Here is a 14,038-nt window from a genome sequence, read left to right as displayed (position 1 = left end):
GTTCAAATTCAGCCTTTCCATAATATTTTTAGGGCATTCCCTTCTGAATAGGAGCTGTGCACTTGACCTGCACGAGGAGAAACACGCCTGTATTTTGGTGAAACGTATGCTTTACTGCTACCCGACGTGCATGCATCTGAAATACCCACAGCGCGAACGGACAGCAAAACTGGGACTGCCAGCTGCAAAGGAAAACTCCCATGGAAAACAGGGATTTCCTAACGAATTCAAAGGAAAACAAACCGATCAAAACAGATTCTGTGTGTATTAGCAAACCACGTTTTACAGCAGGAAAGCTGCCAAAACATCGAGGAACCTGTCAAAATACTTTGACTAGGATACAATTACAGAAAAGAGTAAACTAAATCGCCTATCTTAGGCTACCACTTAGTCTAGACTAGCTGGCAGCGACGCCTGTGCCCTCACGCGGCAAAGCTGGCGAGCGAGGTTCTGTCTGCTTTGGTCCACCAGCCCATCGCCTCCCCACACTGAAACCAACCTGATACTAGTTTCCCTGTAAAACACGCCGAGTTGTGTTTAAATAATCTCTCCATTAGGGCCTAAAGCTTTTTTTTTTTATTATTTACTATTTTACTGAGCAAATAAGAGGAATTTTTGTGATTTTGACATTACGCATACATGTAAAAGCCTGCAGCACAGAGTCTAGATGCAGGACTTGCCTGTTTCAGGTTCTGACTTTAACCTCTGGCTGCTGTGAGCAGTAGGATCAGGATCAAACAATACTCTGCAAACGCAGTTCTGGAGTATCAAACACCAAACGTGCTACGCCGAATACACAAAGGGTTGATTCAAGGGTTTAATATCCATACGTAGCAGCGTAAGGGAGGAGTTCTACAGCAAATGCCTTCAGAACGACATCAGAACAAGCTGTCAAAAATCACGGCCAACTGCAATTTCTTTCGTACTTGCACGCATCATTTCTTTCCATTAATTAAGGAACAAGGCGTATGAATACGGAGCAGCATCACCAGGGTGGCAGCTTTCCCCTCCTTTCCCAGTTAGAAGGTCGTCAGCATTAACAAACGTATTTCAGCTCTGCTGGTCGGTGAGGGGAATCACTTCCAGTGCGCTAAGCCCAGCACGCAAACCTCATGCCCCTTTGCAATCCGGGACAGTGAGGATTGCCACAAGCTGCTTTTGCTACAGATGATTAAATAGAGAAATACCGGGGCAGTGGTGCAATTTATACTCCTGCAATTAACAGCTTTTTTAAGAGCCCAGCCCTTCCCAGCATGCAGCCGTGGAAGCAGACGGGTCAGACTGGTCTGGGATTTAACAACTTAGCTTTCCAGCCCAGACCAGAGGCACGGGCTTTGCTAACACCAGCCAGCGTGACTGGTGCCACCAGGCCGGAGAAACCCACCCTTCGCTCCATCCGACCGCGACTGCCTCTTCCCAGGAGAGGATTTCCAGGAGCTTCACTCAACATTAAATCATACAGCGTGGTGCATCAGAGATGCAAGTACTTCAGCATTTTAAAAAGCCACAAAAAATTACAAGTAAAAAAAAAAAAATAAGCAGAAGCTGCTCTAACAGCACTGAAATCAGATTTTCCTTGCGGATTTCTGGCTTGTTTTTTCCAACACAGATCTAACGTTACAGATTATTCAGGCATCTCCGTTGCTGCGGCTGCATGTTTAAATAACAAATGAAGAAGCCGTATAAATAACAGGCACACTGGTATTTTCAGGAAAAAGCAAGCAAGCAAACAGAAAACCAGTAAGGCACAACACACAGCCAGGTTCTGCGTTCTGGGAGCTGCTGCTGCACCCGGACGCACGTAAAAGGCTCAAAAGGCCACAACGGGACAGGCAAGTGCTTGTGCAAATGAGAGATTTGATCGCGCCTGGAGTCAGCGGAAACTCCCAGGCTACGTCTCAATTAGAACAAATACGCAATTAGAATAAAAAAAAAAAACCACTTTCAAGTGAAGTCAGTCACCGGGCAGATCTTGCACTCAAGCTGGATAAATCCCAAACCAGTCTGATGTCTCTGCTTCCACGGCTGCACCCCGGGAAGGGCTGGGCTCTGTCAACTCCTTTGGAAAGCCAGGGCCTGGAAGCGTTCAGCCCTCTGCCAGTCACAGCCTCAGTCAGCAGGGCAGTAAACGTGAAAAACGCCAAATCTAGAGCAAGTGCTTCTGCCTGTGCACGTGCCAAACCGGGTTTTGGGCTGAAATATGGCACTTGCTCCTAATTTTTGTCAGGGCGTTTAAGATTTTTGACAGAGCACCTTCCAGGATTCGTTATATCTAAACGAATGGGCATTGTACTCTATCTGTGCTTCCTGTCTTCTGAATAAAAATGGAAAAGGCTTCTAACAACGCTGTACAGGAAGCCTGGGAGCTGGCCCAAGGGTTCAGCGGGCAGCGACCATGACTGGACTTCAAAGAATGTCCGTTCTCTGTTTAAATGAAATGCAATAAAATAAAAGATGAGAAAGGAAATGTTCACTGGGAACACGAATTAAATACCTGAAAAACCTTCTGCCATTAGATGCTCTTCATTTTAGAAACAGCAGGCCTGAATTTAGATTGTTGTGTCAATGATTACACACTGGCAGACTCGGGGACCACGAGCAGCTTTGTCTGCTGGTGCAAACCGGCCACGTCCACGTAAAGGCTCTTACGCATCAGCTCAGCAGCCACCGCTCCCGATTCGCACGCCAAACAGAGGCCGTTTACCCCAGCACCGCTCCCGATTCACACGCCAAACAGAGGCCGTTTACCCCAGCACCGCTCCCGATTCACACGCCAAACAGAGGCCGTTTACCCCAGCACCGCTCCCGATTCGCACGCCAAACAGAGGCCGTTTACCCCAGCACAGAATGTGGCTTTGAAATACACGCGGCACCCGCTGAAGCGCATCAGCGTTACACCTATGGGATTCTGCAATGGATTTACTAATTTAAACACCCTCGGCATTCAAAAGAGGTGCTGCTCTCTGGTCCTGGCCCATTTCCAGCCATCAGCTCTCTACAGCTGAGGGAAGTGCTGTACTGCTGCCTTCAGAGGCTCCGAGTGGCTTCGCTCCGTAATTTCGGTATGGTCTAGGCCAACCAACAGGTAGAGCTCAGTGCTGAGCAACCAGCAGTCCGACCCATGGGGCGGGGGAAGCAGCATCACCAGGGAAATACACACCTTCTGAAAATTAACTCCTTGTGCCCAGGAACAGTTCTTGGGGTTTGGAACATCTTCCCAAAAGAGGTTCTTCATTCTGAAATATCAGGTAAATTCTGGAGTTGGTACTGTTCTCATATACTCTGTACTGCTGTCATCCCCCTTTGCTACGTCAGAAAAGGAAGCAGTGCAGTTTGACCTGTCCAGGACACCGCGACAATGAAACAATCACTGTGGATATTATAGACGGCCAAAATTTAATAGAAAAAAAAATGAAGACCTAAAGAAGTGACATAGCAGGTGGCAGTTTTGCAAACTATAAAGGCAGTCTTTGCTGAAGATGACCCCATCCCACCTTCCGCTGATCACTGCAGGGACACCAGACCGAAAGGGCAGCAGCCCCACTTTCACAAGGAAACGACCCTGCCCACTCCAGACACTTTAATTCTTGGTGCTGTATTCCACAGAGCCCAATGCCTACCAAACAGATGATAAAAACAATTCCTAGCTTTCCCCAGAAAGGCCCTGCCCACCAGTTCAGCAGCCAGGCATCACCTAAGCTGCATCTCCTTCTTGCAAAGGCCGCCGGGGACTTTCGTATGAGAAAACACAACTCGCCTTTGGTGCGAAACCAGCAACGCTCCAAGCAGCAAAACCGAGGTTGAAATAACTATCGGCAGAACCACAGACAGGCTGGCATTATTCTCATTTTCATATCCACCTGGAAAGACAAGGAATTCAGATAATATGCAGTCAAATAATTTGTCTGTCAACAAATAGTTTGCAAAAGGAAATAACAAACAGTAGAAACAACAGCTTAAACACAAAAAAAACCCCTTGATAAACAGTTTTACTGCACGTGAGCAAGTCTTTACCTCGAGAACAAACAGACAAAAAGGAAGGAATTATTTTAAATACGGAGGTGACTCCTCCATCCCCGCGGGAGGTGCCCACAGTTTTCAAATTAAAGCAGCTGAAGCCTAGGTCATTGTTTGTAGGTATATTACAATTATTTTATTACTGACTTTTTTTCTGATAAGATACAGACTTCTCCTGCGTTTAAAGTTTACTTTTACAAGTTCCTATTTCATAAACAACACGGAGAAAGATCCTGTAAGTCACCTTTGGTAAACCGATCCGTTGCTTTGGCTTTGCCAACTCCTCCAGCAAACACAGGGTACAGGCTGAACTGGTACTTCTCAATCAGAATAAAGTGATCTGGAAAGAGGAAATCAGCCTTTTCAACCAAAACTATTACCCTGCTTTTAAACAATGACCTCCAGAGAGGCTCTGGTCACACTCCAGAGCTCAGATCAGCCCAGAGAGGGGAATAACGAAAGCCATCTTTTATAGTTACCCATTTTAATATCAGAAGATTAAAACTATTAATCTAGACTGGATAATCTAGCATTGTTCTGCCACGGAATTAACATCTTTATGGAGCTACTGTAAAAATTTCTATGATTAAAGCCAAAATACAAACGGAAGGAACATATTAATTTAGGTAATTCCATGGTGTACTCAATATTCCAGAACTAATTTTATTGTATTGCCAAAAAATTAACACACTCCTGAGCTTCATTCTTTGTCAACCTGATTATTAATGCAACAGTCAATCCTTTACAGCCAGTCTTCTCAGGATAACCAAGAATTGCTCTACTGGTCCTCGTCACAAAAGCCATCGGAAACAGAGAGGAGGGAAAAAAAAGGAATCTGAGAGCTCAGTAATGCTACATTTTTCTGTTCCGTAACAATTAACATAATGTATTGTGTTTTCAGGTGTACACTCACCATAAATATAATATTTAGTAATATTTGGAGGAACTCGCACCCATTTCATCTCCTCTTCTTTGTTAAGGTTCTTCCATTCAATAACAAAAGACGTTATGACGTATATCGGAGGTGAAAGCGTCCAAATCAGAATCACGCAAGTGGTGTTCACCGGGTAAGCGCTAAGCGACTGCACAACGCTCACTGACAGAACAAGGAGAAAACAGCCGTGAATCGCAGGGGCTCAGAGGCGAGATGAGAGCTGGAGAGGTGTGTACTAGGAACTACATGCACATGAGTGACTGCTACAGATTCAGCACTTTATCATTTACCAGTTTCATTTTTATCTTCTATACAACAAAGCCTGATCTTTAGTTCACATACGCAAATGTATTTCTCTAAGCCAGCAAAGCTTGGTTTACACCAACTAGTCCCGAACACCAAATAAATCAAGTTTCCTACCAGATATCAAAACAACATCCCGATTCTCACATGCGCTTCCATAATTATCACTCCTTACCCAAAAAATTACCAACAACTACTGAACTGTTAACATTTAGCACTGAGAGCCTGTAAGCTAAATCTTATCCAATCTAAGTAATACACCCAGATGGCAATCCAGGTGGAGAAATGCTTCCCATTACACCTGCTACCAACCACAGGCTTTCCAGAACACAGTATCAGAAAGAACTTAATCCATAAAAATGCTTTTAACATTGCATTACAGCAGTGAACTTCTACAAGCAGACTGCAGTAATGTTTCCCACAGCGTATATTTGCACGTGAACATTACACCGCTGAAGCATTCGAAAGCAACAGCCTTTATTTTATTAGTAAAGCAGAGCGCAGCCGAATCACTGAAAAGGCTGCTTAAGAAGTGAAGCCAAACCTCCAAAAACTATGTGCTCTGGCAGCCCATCAGGTGAGCAGCCAGAGAAACAAGGCCATATTTCATTTTGGGAACAACAAAACATTCCCTAGCAGGAATGCTGGGTGTTCCCAAGACAAAGTAGGTGAAAGATCAGTTCTACAGTAAGATTTTACTTTTCTTTGATTAATTACTTTATATTCTGTTAGTGGAGGGAAAACAGCCCAGTGACAGACAACTCTTCTCCCAGTCCAAAGATCATTAAGATTTTCATTTCATTTTTCAAATAGCTCTGCTGGTGAGATACAGAATGTGTTTCCCATATACAGCTGAACGTTTTTATTCTAACAAAGTGAGTTTTTTTAGAAAGAAAGCTTTGTCCAAAAGCGTCACAAGGATCCCCAGCGTTTTCCACATCTCTAAATGGTTACTAACTGGTGTTCTTACCTGTGCTCATTTGCTGTGACAGAGTTAAGTTAAAATTAACTGAGGAAACTCCCACTGAATTCATGGCTAAAACTGTAACGGTATGTGTGCGTTCGGTCCACGGAAACGAACAGGTAGTGCCATTATCAACATACTCTGACCACGTGGTGTTTCCTGACGTCTGATGCTTTACAACGTATCGGCTCACGCTGCACAACGACTGATTCCTCATCAGCGGCTGCAGCAAAGATTGGCATTAATTAATTTTCCCAGACTTTGATTTCAAAGGCAAATGTTATTTGCAGAATGACATACAATAATGGGCAGAAGGCACTGTTCCAGTTTTAAGAAAACATGACCCAATAATGATATTCTATAGACTGGATACTGTCCTTTTAGCAAAGGCTCTGTGGTCCATGTAAAGATTTCATTTCTTCTCTCTCTTCCTCTCTGAGAGCTGACACACTCGCTACCTTTCCAGCGAAGGGAGGGCAGGGCGGACAAGGAAATACAAACTTTCCGGCTCCTATAGTAACTCACTGTTTTACGTTAGTATTTTTCAGGATTGGAAAACCAGAACAGATGACTGTTTGCACACCAAACACGGGCAAACAGGAGCGGGCAGTCACTGGGGTACCTTCTCTGTCCTGCGTTCACCTTTCAGTGCAGCTTTGCCCAGTTTACAGGCAGTTGCAGTGGTGTTTACACAGGCAGCTGTCTAGGAGTCAGCGGCACGCTCTGCAGAGATCTTGGTCAGCAGAACTTGGCAGCTGAAGACTGCATCTCGTTATAAATTACAGCCTTTGACTCTATGTTATTCTTTTTTTCTGAGCATGAGAACAAATTGCATTTTAAGTCTGTTTCATAGCATTTGTATAACTAACAGCGTAACTACAGCACTGACACTTCAGCTGCATTAGTCCAGCTCAGACAGCAGGTCTGGCCTCTGCGCAGAGGCAGGGAGGCTGGCAGCCTGCCCAGAGATCCGAGTGCTCTCCTAAAGCAGCGAGGACTGGAAGACTTCAGGAATAGTGGGAAGCTCTACACAGCTGCGATGTAGCCCCACACGCAGTTCAACACGGCTGCGGTGCATGCAACCTCAGATGGGTCCACTCTACAAAAACCAGCTCACGTCAGAAGGCTGGCCCATGAGCTTCCCGAGTCTGGAAACCTGCCTGCTGCCAGCGTCTGTGCTGCGCCTCGCCTGCCTCTCAACCATCCAGAGCAACCACACAGCACTAGGGAAGCTTTTGTCCTACTACATCACTATAAACTCGGTCATGATTACGGTACAAAATCAGCTCAACGTGTGCCAGCTAGCTGCGGGGAAGATTAAAGAGAAGAAAAACAGAAGAGGAGGAGGTGATAGCAACAGAAGGGAGTACAGCCCACAGCAGGCTGACTGAGCAAAGGAGGCAAAACCATCTCCCATTCTGTCACAGTATCACAATCAATATTCACCAGCGACCGCTCCTTGCCAAGCAAGATGCAGTAACACAGAAGTCCTACCCCAACTGCCTTGCATACAAAGTCCCGTAAGCAGCGACTGCCCAAATTTGCCTCCCCGGGCAGCACGTGCTTACCACATCCCTTTTTGGGAATTCTACCAATGGTTTTTGGATCAAAGCGCACGACCGAAATGTAATTGTTCTCACCTTCCACAGGAGAGTAACATTCTTCTGCCTCCTAGCCGGATCTTCAACAATGATTCTCCAAAATTCAGGGCCTTGTAAGGGAGCTGCAAGATTAGAGTTTCGAAAGAACAGTGTCAAAGCTCAATCTGGAACCGGACAGACCACCAGAGCACTCTCTGAAAGCACGCGTACCTCTGATATCTTTTACAAGCGTATAGGCTGATCTGCTCCAGTTGCTCCAGTAACCTGATCCATCCAGATCTCTGCACCGGACCTGAACAACATACTCAACACAAAGCTTCTGAACTTTTATCACAGCTGATCTGGGCGCATTCGAAACTTCATAAAGCTGTGAGAGAAGCCAAAATATTTAGAGTGAGAACAAGAGGCTGTTTAGGCACGTTAGAGTCAAAATTCCTGAAAATGAATCCAATGAGAAAGTGGTCTAATCAGTAATATTCCTTTCCTAGATAATACAAATCCTTTAACTGTGATTCATTGCATGCCACAAATTCCCTAAAAACCAGCTAAACACTAAATGACAACACCGCAACAATTTATGCTTCAACCTAGATTTAAACAGACAGTACCTCCCACGTAATTTCTTCTCTGTTCATAGCATACCGAATCTGAAATTTAAGATCATCGTTTGAAAACAGGGGGTTTGTCCAGCTCACATTCAGCAGCCCAACATTCCTGGTGATTTCTGCTTTGACGTTGGACGGAGGAAGCGGCTTCACTAGAAAATTGAAAGAAAAAAAATATTACTATAGTGTCTGCCCTGACATTTCTCAATAAATCCAACCTTCCACGGTGTATTTTCTTCTGTCCCGAGGGTGGCAGGTAACACATTGTGGCCTCTGCTGTTCCAAACAAAGCTGGACTATAACGCAAACAGAACAATTCACTGGCTGGCCCATTCACTGCAGATAAAAGTGCTGCTGACTGAGAAAGGCAATGTTTGTCTAACGGAAAATCCATTTCAATTTTGACTCAAACTAAAATTACAAAAGGATATCTTTTCATGTTCCTTCCACAATCTAATTTATTTAAAATGCTATGAAGTAGTACTTTACCTACACCATACAAGGAATGAAATCCAAGGTCACAAGTGAAGACAGACATGCACGAATCTTGACCTACCCACATCTGCCGGAACGACACAAGTTGGTGAGGACTCAAGTGTTCCTAGGAAGTGCTTAAACTCTATCCACATGGTATATCCAGATAAAAGAAAAATAGGCTGAAACATGCACTCGTAAGAATGATTCTTCTGTACATGGCATTCTTTCACCTCTGATTTTGGAGAAGTACTTGGAAAGTCAGGACAATAAATTCTGCTCCTTAAAAGAGAAAGAAACCATGCGGTTAATACGCTGCAACTAGAAGCTGCTCATGGCATCAGGAAAACAGAACTCTAAAGGCAATTAAAACAAACTCTGAAGGCAATTAAAACAAATGGTGTCACTGGAACCCTCTGGGTTTTTTTTTATGATTATTTGGACAGATCTTGAACTTGAATTTGCACTTAATGGATAAATAACATTGCAGTGTTACTCCTTAAAGCTTTCACTCTTAGCCTGAAAAAAAGCAGGACGCGAAGGCTCTCCCCAGTGCAAAATCTTTTGTTAAGAGACCAACAACAGGGAGAAACAGGTACGGCAAGAGCAGGCATCTCCAAATCCTCACAAATCATGTTACTTGAGTGGCATTTATTAGCAATAAATATAGCAAGGCAGATGTCCAGCCAAGAATTTACTCCAGCTGGGAATATGACTTTCCAAATACCAGCTGGCGTCCAGGGGAAAGCTGCCACGTGGACCAATCAGACATGGACAGTGAAGTCTCCAGGAGATGGAAATCCCATTAAAATATCAATTCCGGAGAGCGGTATTAAAATCCCACATACTGTCGGTATCACATCTGGCAAGAGAAAAGAGGAGATCTGGACTCTGGATAAAATGGCACTGGACATCTTATCGGTGACGGAAAGAAAAGGTTTGACATTTTTCCTAAGCTTCTGCACAGCTCAGACTTGCGGTGAGTGGCCAGATAGAGTATCAGTTACTCAACTGAACCACAAAAGTCACACTTTGCTGAATCTCTCCTCTTCCTGTCAACACAGCGAGTGCTGATGAAACCGGTGCCTTGTGCTTCGAAGGTTTAGCTTGGCATTCTGTATTGTTACAGGATGATCATTTCTGTGCTGTTTCTGTTGGCAGCACCGACCGTACAGGAAGATGTAGTAACAATCCAAGCAAAACAAAACACCAACAGCAAAGCTATCACAGCACAGAGCGTGGGATTTCATCTGTAAAATGGAATTGCATCAGGATCTAAGAAGAATAGCTGTGTGCTCCTGGAAAACCTGATGCGTCTGATGTTGATGCAACACATCTAACGTCCAGCTTTCATCGTGAGGATGTGCCTATGTCCAAGCAAATACTAGCAACTCCAACACATATATGGTGCCTCTCACAATCAAGCTCAGGCAATTAAAAAGCCTACCATTTCATTTGGTTTCAAGCTTGTAAACATTCAAGCTCTTTTTGTATTTTTGTTTCCAGTATGCAATAAAATGTTATTCAAATGATATTGGTGTTTTCATGAGTATACATTTTTAAACATCTTATACTTCAACTTTTTGGTAGTCACTACACTCACATGGTCCCCCATGAGTTATTTTATTTTTTTTTATTTTCCCTCTTTCAGAACTTGCTATTAACAAACCAAAAAAAAAGAACAAAAAGAAAGACCACAATAAACACTAGCATCTTGGAAGCATTCTCAGTCTGTATTAATGTTCACCGTTTGATCTAGCAGGAACACTGTAATAAATGTACAGATTATCACTTCATATTAGAAAACATTTCAGCTAAACCTGAAAAAGTGGGAATAAAACACATGGCAAGAGGAGCGTGGTTTTCATTTCAAGCTCCCTGCCCAGCAGTACACTCATTATATCCGTATTTGCGAAGACAGTTGAAACAACACCTACCCTAGCAGTCAGCTAGTCACTAATCCTGCCCTAAAAGCCCCCACTTGAAATCTCAAGCGTCCCAGTTATTACTTTAGTCCACAAAAGCCTGAGAAATATTCACCTGGGTATTACAATAGCTAAAAACTTCAGCCCATCTCCAAAAGAGAAGACAACACAGCTTTCCAAGGGATTAGGCTCTCAGGGCTGATTTAAGCTTGTTTGCCAAAACTCCTGCATATCCAGTCCAGTGGCGCAGTAAAACTAAAAATTTTTTTCTCAGGAAGGGTTTGTCTGTCTGTCTTGTTATATAAAGACTACCATGGTTCTAAGAAACTCTCGAGCTCAATATACCAGAGACGCAAAGGGGTTTTTCAGTTTCATGGTGAAACAATCCTATCTCGGGCAATATTTGTGCACATGAATGAAGATAAGGACAATGCTACCACTGATTTAATAATTACTTTTGTATTTTGCAAACAATGTGTTTGCTGCGCACCACACCCCAGTTCTCCTGCTCTGTCCAGAAGACAGACAAAATTAAACCATCTGAAAAGCAGCTAGGCCAAAGCACTGCACCAAAACCATGAAAACCACGCATCGCTGCAGCCACCAAAGATGCCACCCTCGTAAAGCAATACTCCCTTTATGAACCAAGGCTTGATTCTCTCTTCATGAGCAAAATTATTTCCAGCTAGAATGAATTAATTCCATCTCTGTATTTTTATCTACAGTCTGTATATGGAAAAGAAGGTACAGAACTATAGAAAAATCAAAGACTGAACGGAGACGTCAGGAGGTTTTCAAGTCCCACCTCCAACTCAAAGCAGCGTTAAATTCAAAGCCAGACAAAATCGCCTGGGGTCCAGCCGAGATCTAAAAACCCTCAAGGACAGAGATTCTACAGCCTCTCCGGGCCACTGCTCCAGTGCTCAGTCACTCCCACTGTGACTGGGTTTTTTTCCTTATATTTTTTTACAAATTGTAGATAAGAGCAACTAGAAGAATATTTTTTATAACTGATGCAAGCAAACACATCTGCTTTCAGAGAACTGGCTTCCAAACTGCATCCGCAGGTTTCACAGTTTTTTTCCAGACATAAGGAGTGCACTAAGGGCTATACATACCTGTGGTATCTAAACTGCAAGGAACTCCCCAGGAGCAACGTGTCTGGGTTTGCAGACCATCTGCAAGTCATTTTAGTTAAGTACCCGTCTGTTTCACATGTGATATTAATATTCATATCTAATTAAAACACATTGAAAGTTTATTAATAAAGATAAAATTTTTTACACACAAAAAAAGCATTACAAGTCATAACTGCTTAATAAAAGCTAACTGGAGTTTAAAATTGGAATATTCTGAACTTACTATCAAAATGCACCAAAATTATAATTTAAAATCATCTGGAATCTTACCTACTACATATAATTCAGCGTATCTATGATGACATTCCCTATTTTGATGACAACAGTATAACGCGTTATAGAAGAAACTTCCTTTAGGTTTTGTTGCTTTCAAGTTGAAAAGAGTAACTTTGCTTACGCGATCATTCACAAGCGTATACTGACTTTCTGGGATTTCTTCTGCTAAGTTCAGCCACCAAACAATATTCTGGGATGCTACAATCTTGGTTTTGTTTTTATAGATGCAGTGAAAGGAAACGTTAGAACCAACACTGGTCAGTATCTTAGGAGGGAAGTACAGGACTTCAGCTACACAGGAGGGGAAAAAAAAGGAAAAAAAAAATCCATTGAGATTAGAATACGAACAAAAAAATTCCATAAAAGCACATGTCAACAGATGATGATGATGATTATTATTATTATTATTATGCAGTTGTATTTCTAAATTTCCTACTTCTTAATTACTATTAACAACAATAGATGAGAGGGGCAGAAATGAGCCTTTGATTGTCTCTCTCTGTAAGTGATGTTTGTAAATTCTGATAAAAGTTATCTTTAATATCCCCAGGGCAAACTGGAATTAAATGAGCAGAAAATCACTGGAGGGTACAGTGAAAGCAATACATAGCAGCACAAGGGAAACAGGGAATCATACGGGCTCCTGTAAATTAAATCCTGGGAAACTGTAGCACTGCTGCTTTTTACTCAGCCCATTTTTTTAAGGCATCGGGTCAGTTTATTTAAATACTGCAACAAGTACTTGCAGCCTAGAAAGGGTATGCTTCTGTGATGTGTCTCTCAAAAAAAAAAAAAAATACACTACAAATTTTAAAATCGTGACATTGTCCTCAGGTAAAAGTGAGAGACAATCCAAATAAGAGAACAGCAATATTAAAAAAACATCTGCAAGGATGCTGAAATCATACGTTCGCTGAAGCAGTACTGTAACACTGGAACAGAGATTTTCAGAGAATTACTAAACAGAATCGAGGGAGAGGAGGCTGAAAAAAAAAAAATAAATTGAAAAAAATTTTAAAATCAAGCTTTCCAGTAGTTACTAATCGTGCTCCTATTGAAGTCAGCAGGAGATTAACGTCTGAAAAATTTGTTTTCCAATGTCAGCAGCACAGTTATTACCAAGCGACAGCAGCGATACAGTCAGTTAATTCACCTAGGCACAAAGACACTGAAAACACGCATAAGCTCAGCCCCGGTGAGTCAGGTACTTAGGGAAGCTACAGGTGTCAGACACCTGCTGAAAAGGAACAGTTTGCCAAAGATCGACTCAAAATCCTTAAAAGGTCAGGTTTGCTCTCCGCAGTTGAGGAACGACGTCAGATATTTTTAGGATTTTCCCAAAACACAGGCCTTCTCAGATAGTAGAGTGGATTTACAATATTGTCATTGTCCAAGACTTCCATGTTAATTATAAATCAGAACGTGAAACCGGTTGGCTGCACAGAAATATAACTGCCTGATTTCAGCATTTACTCTTCCAGCGTTCCTGCGCCTCCATAAATGCGAGGCAGTGTTCCTCTACCAGCTGCTGCGCTGCTCCCAGCTGTGCTGCACGCTCACTGTCCTGCGCTGCCTCATCCTAGCACTGGCTGCTGCCAGAATACGCCAATTTGAGCTTCCCGCAGTGAAGAAATTAATCCCTCCACGCTGCCATCAGGTTTGTCACAAGGGGATTATTTTGCTCATGAGATGTGTATTTAATACAATTACATATCCCGTAACAGGATTAATAAAAAATAATCTAACAGTGTCTACTGCACGTCTTTTGCATCCATATTTCTCAATACACTCATAAACCCT

At 42.8% G+C, this 14,038-nt stretch overlaps 1 protein-coding gene across 1 annotated transcript in view; it reads right to left on the bottom strand.

The window, feature by feature from the left end:
- Positions 1 to 14,038, bottom strand: part of LEPR (leptin receptor) — a 34,864-nt gene that overhangs the window by 2,597 nt on the left and 18,229 nt on the right. Inside the window, exons 8-18 of the mRNA XM_086753160.1 lie at positions 12,386 to 12,529; positions 11,942 to 12,059; positions 8,981 to 9,180; positions 8,515 to 8,576; positions 8,030 to 8,186; positions 7,859 to 7,941; positions 6,225 to 6,441; positions 4,931 to 5,113; positions 4,262 to 4,357; positions 3,758 to 3,860; positions 3,161 to 3,236 (exon numbers count right to left, since the gene is read on the bottom strand). Of these exons, the coding sequence (XP_086609286.1) occupies positions 3,161 to 3,236; positions 3,758 to 3,860; positions 4,262 to 4,357; positions 4,931 to 5,113; positions 6,225 to 6,441; positions 7,859 to 7,941; positions 8,030 to 8,186; positions 8,515 to 8,576; positions 8,981 to 9,180; positions 11,942 to 12,059; positions 12,386 to 12,529 (1,439 nt within the window). The remainder of the gene's footprint in view (positions 1 to 3,160; positions 3,237 to 3,757; positions 3,861 to 4,261; positions 4,358 to 4,930; positions 5,114 to 6,224; positions 6,442 to 7,858; positions 7,942 to 8,029; positions 8,187 to 8,514; positions 8,577 to 8,980; positions 9,181 to 11,941; positions 12,060 to 12,385; positions 12,530 to 14,038) is intronic.

The sequence above is a fragment of the Chlamydotis macqueenii genome, chromosome 8, assembly GCF_036417535.1.
Source record: "Chlamydotis macqueenii isolate bChlMac1 chromosome 8, bChlMac1.mat, whole genome shotgun sequence".
In the NCBI taxonomy this organism is placed as follows: domain Eukaryota; kingdom Metazoa; phylum Chordata; class Aves; order Otidiformes; family Otididae; genus Chlamydotis; species Chlamydotis macqueenii.
Note: the sequence above shows the minus strand (reverse complement) of the source record. Positions and strands in the feature narration are given on the sequence as shown.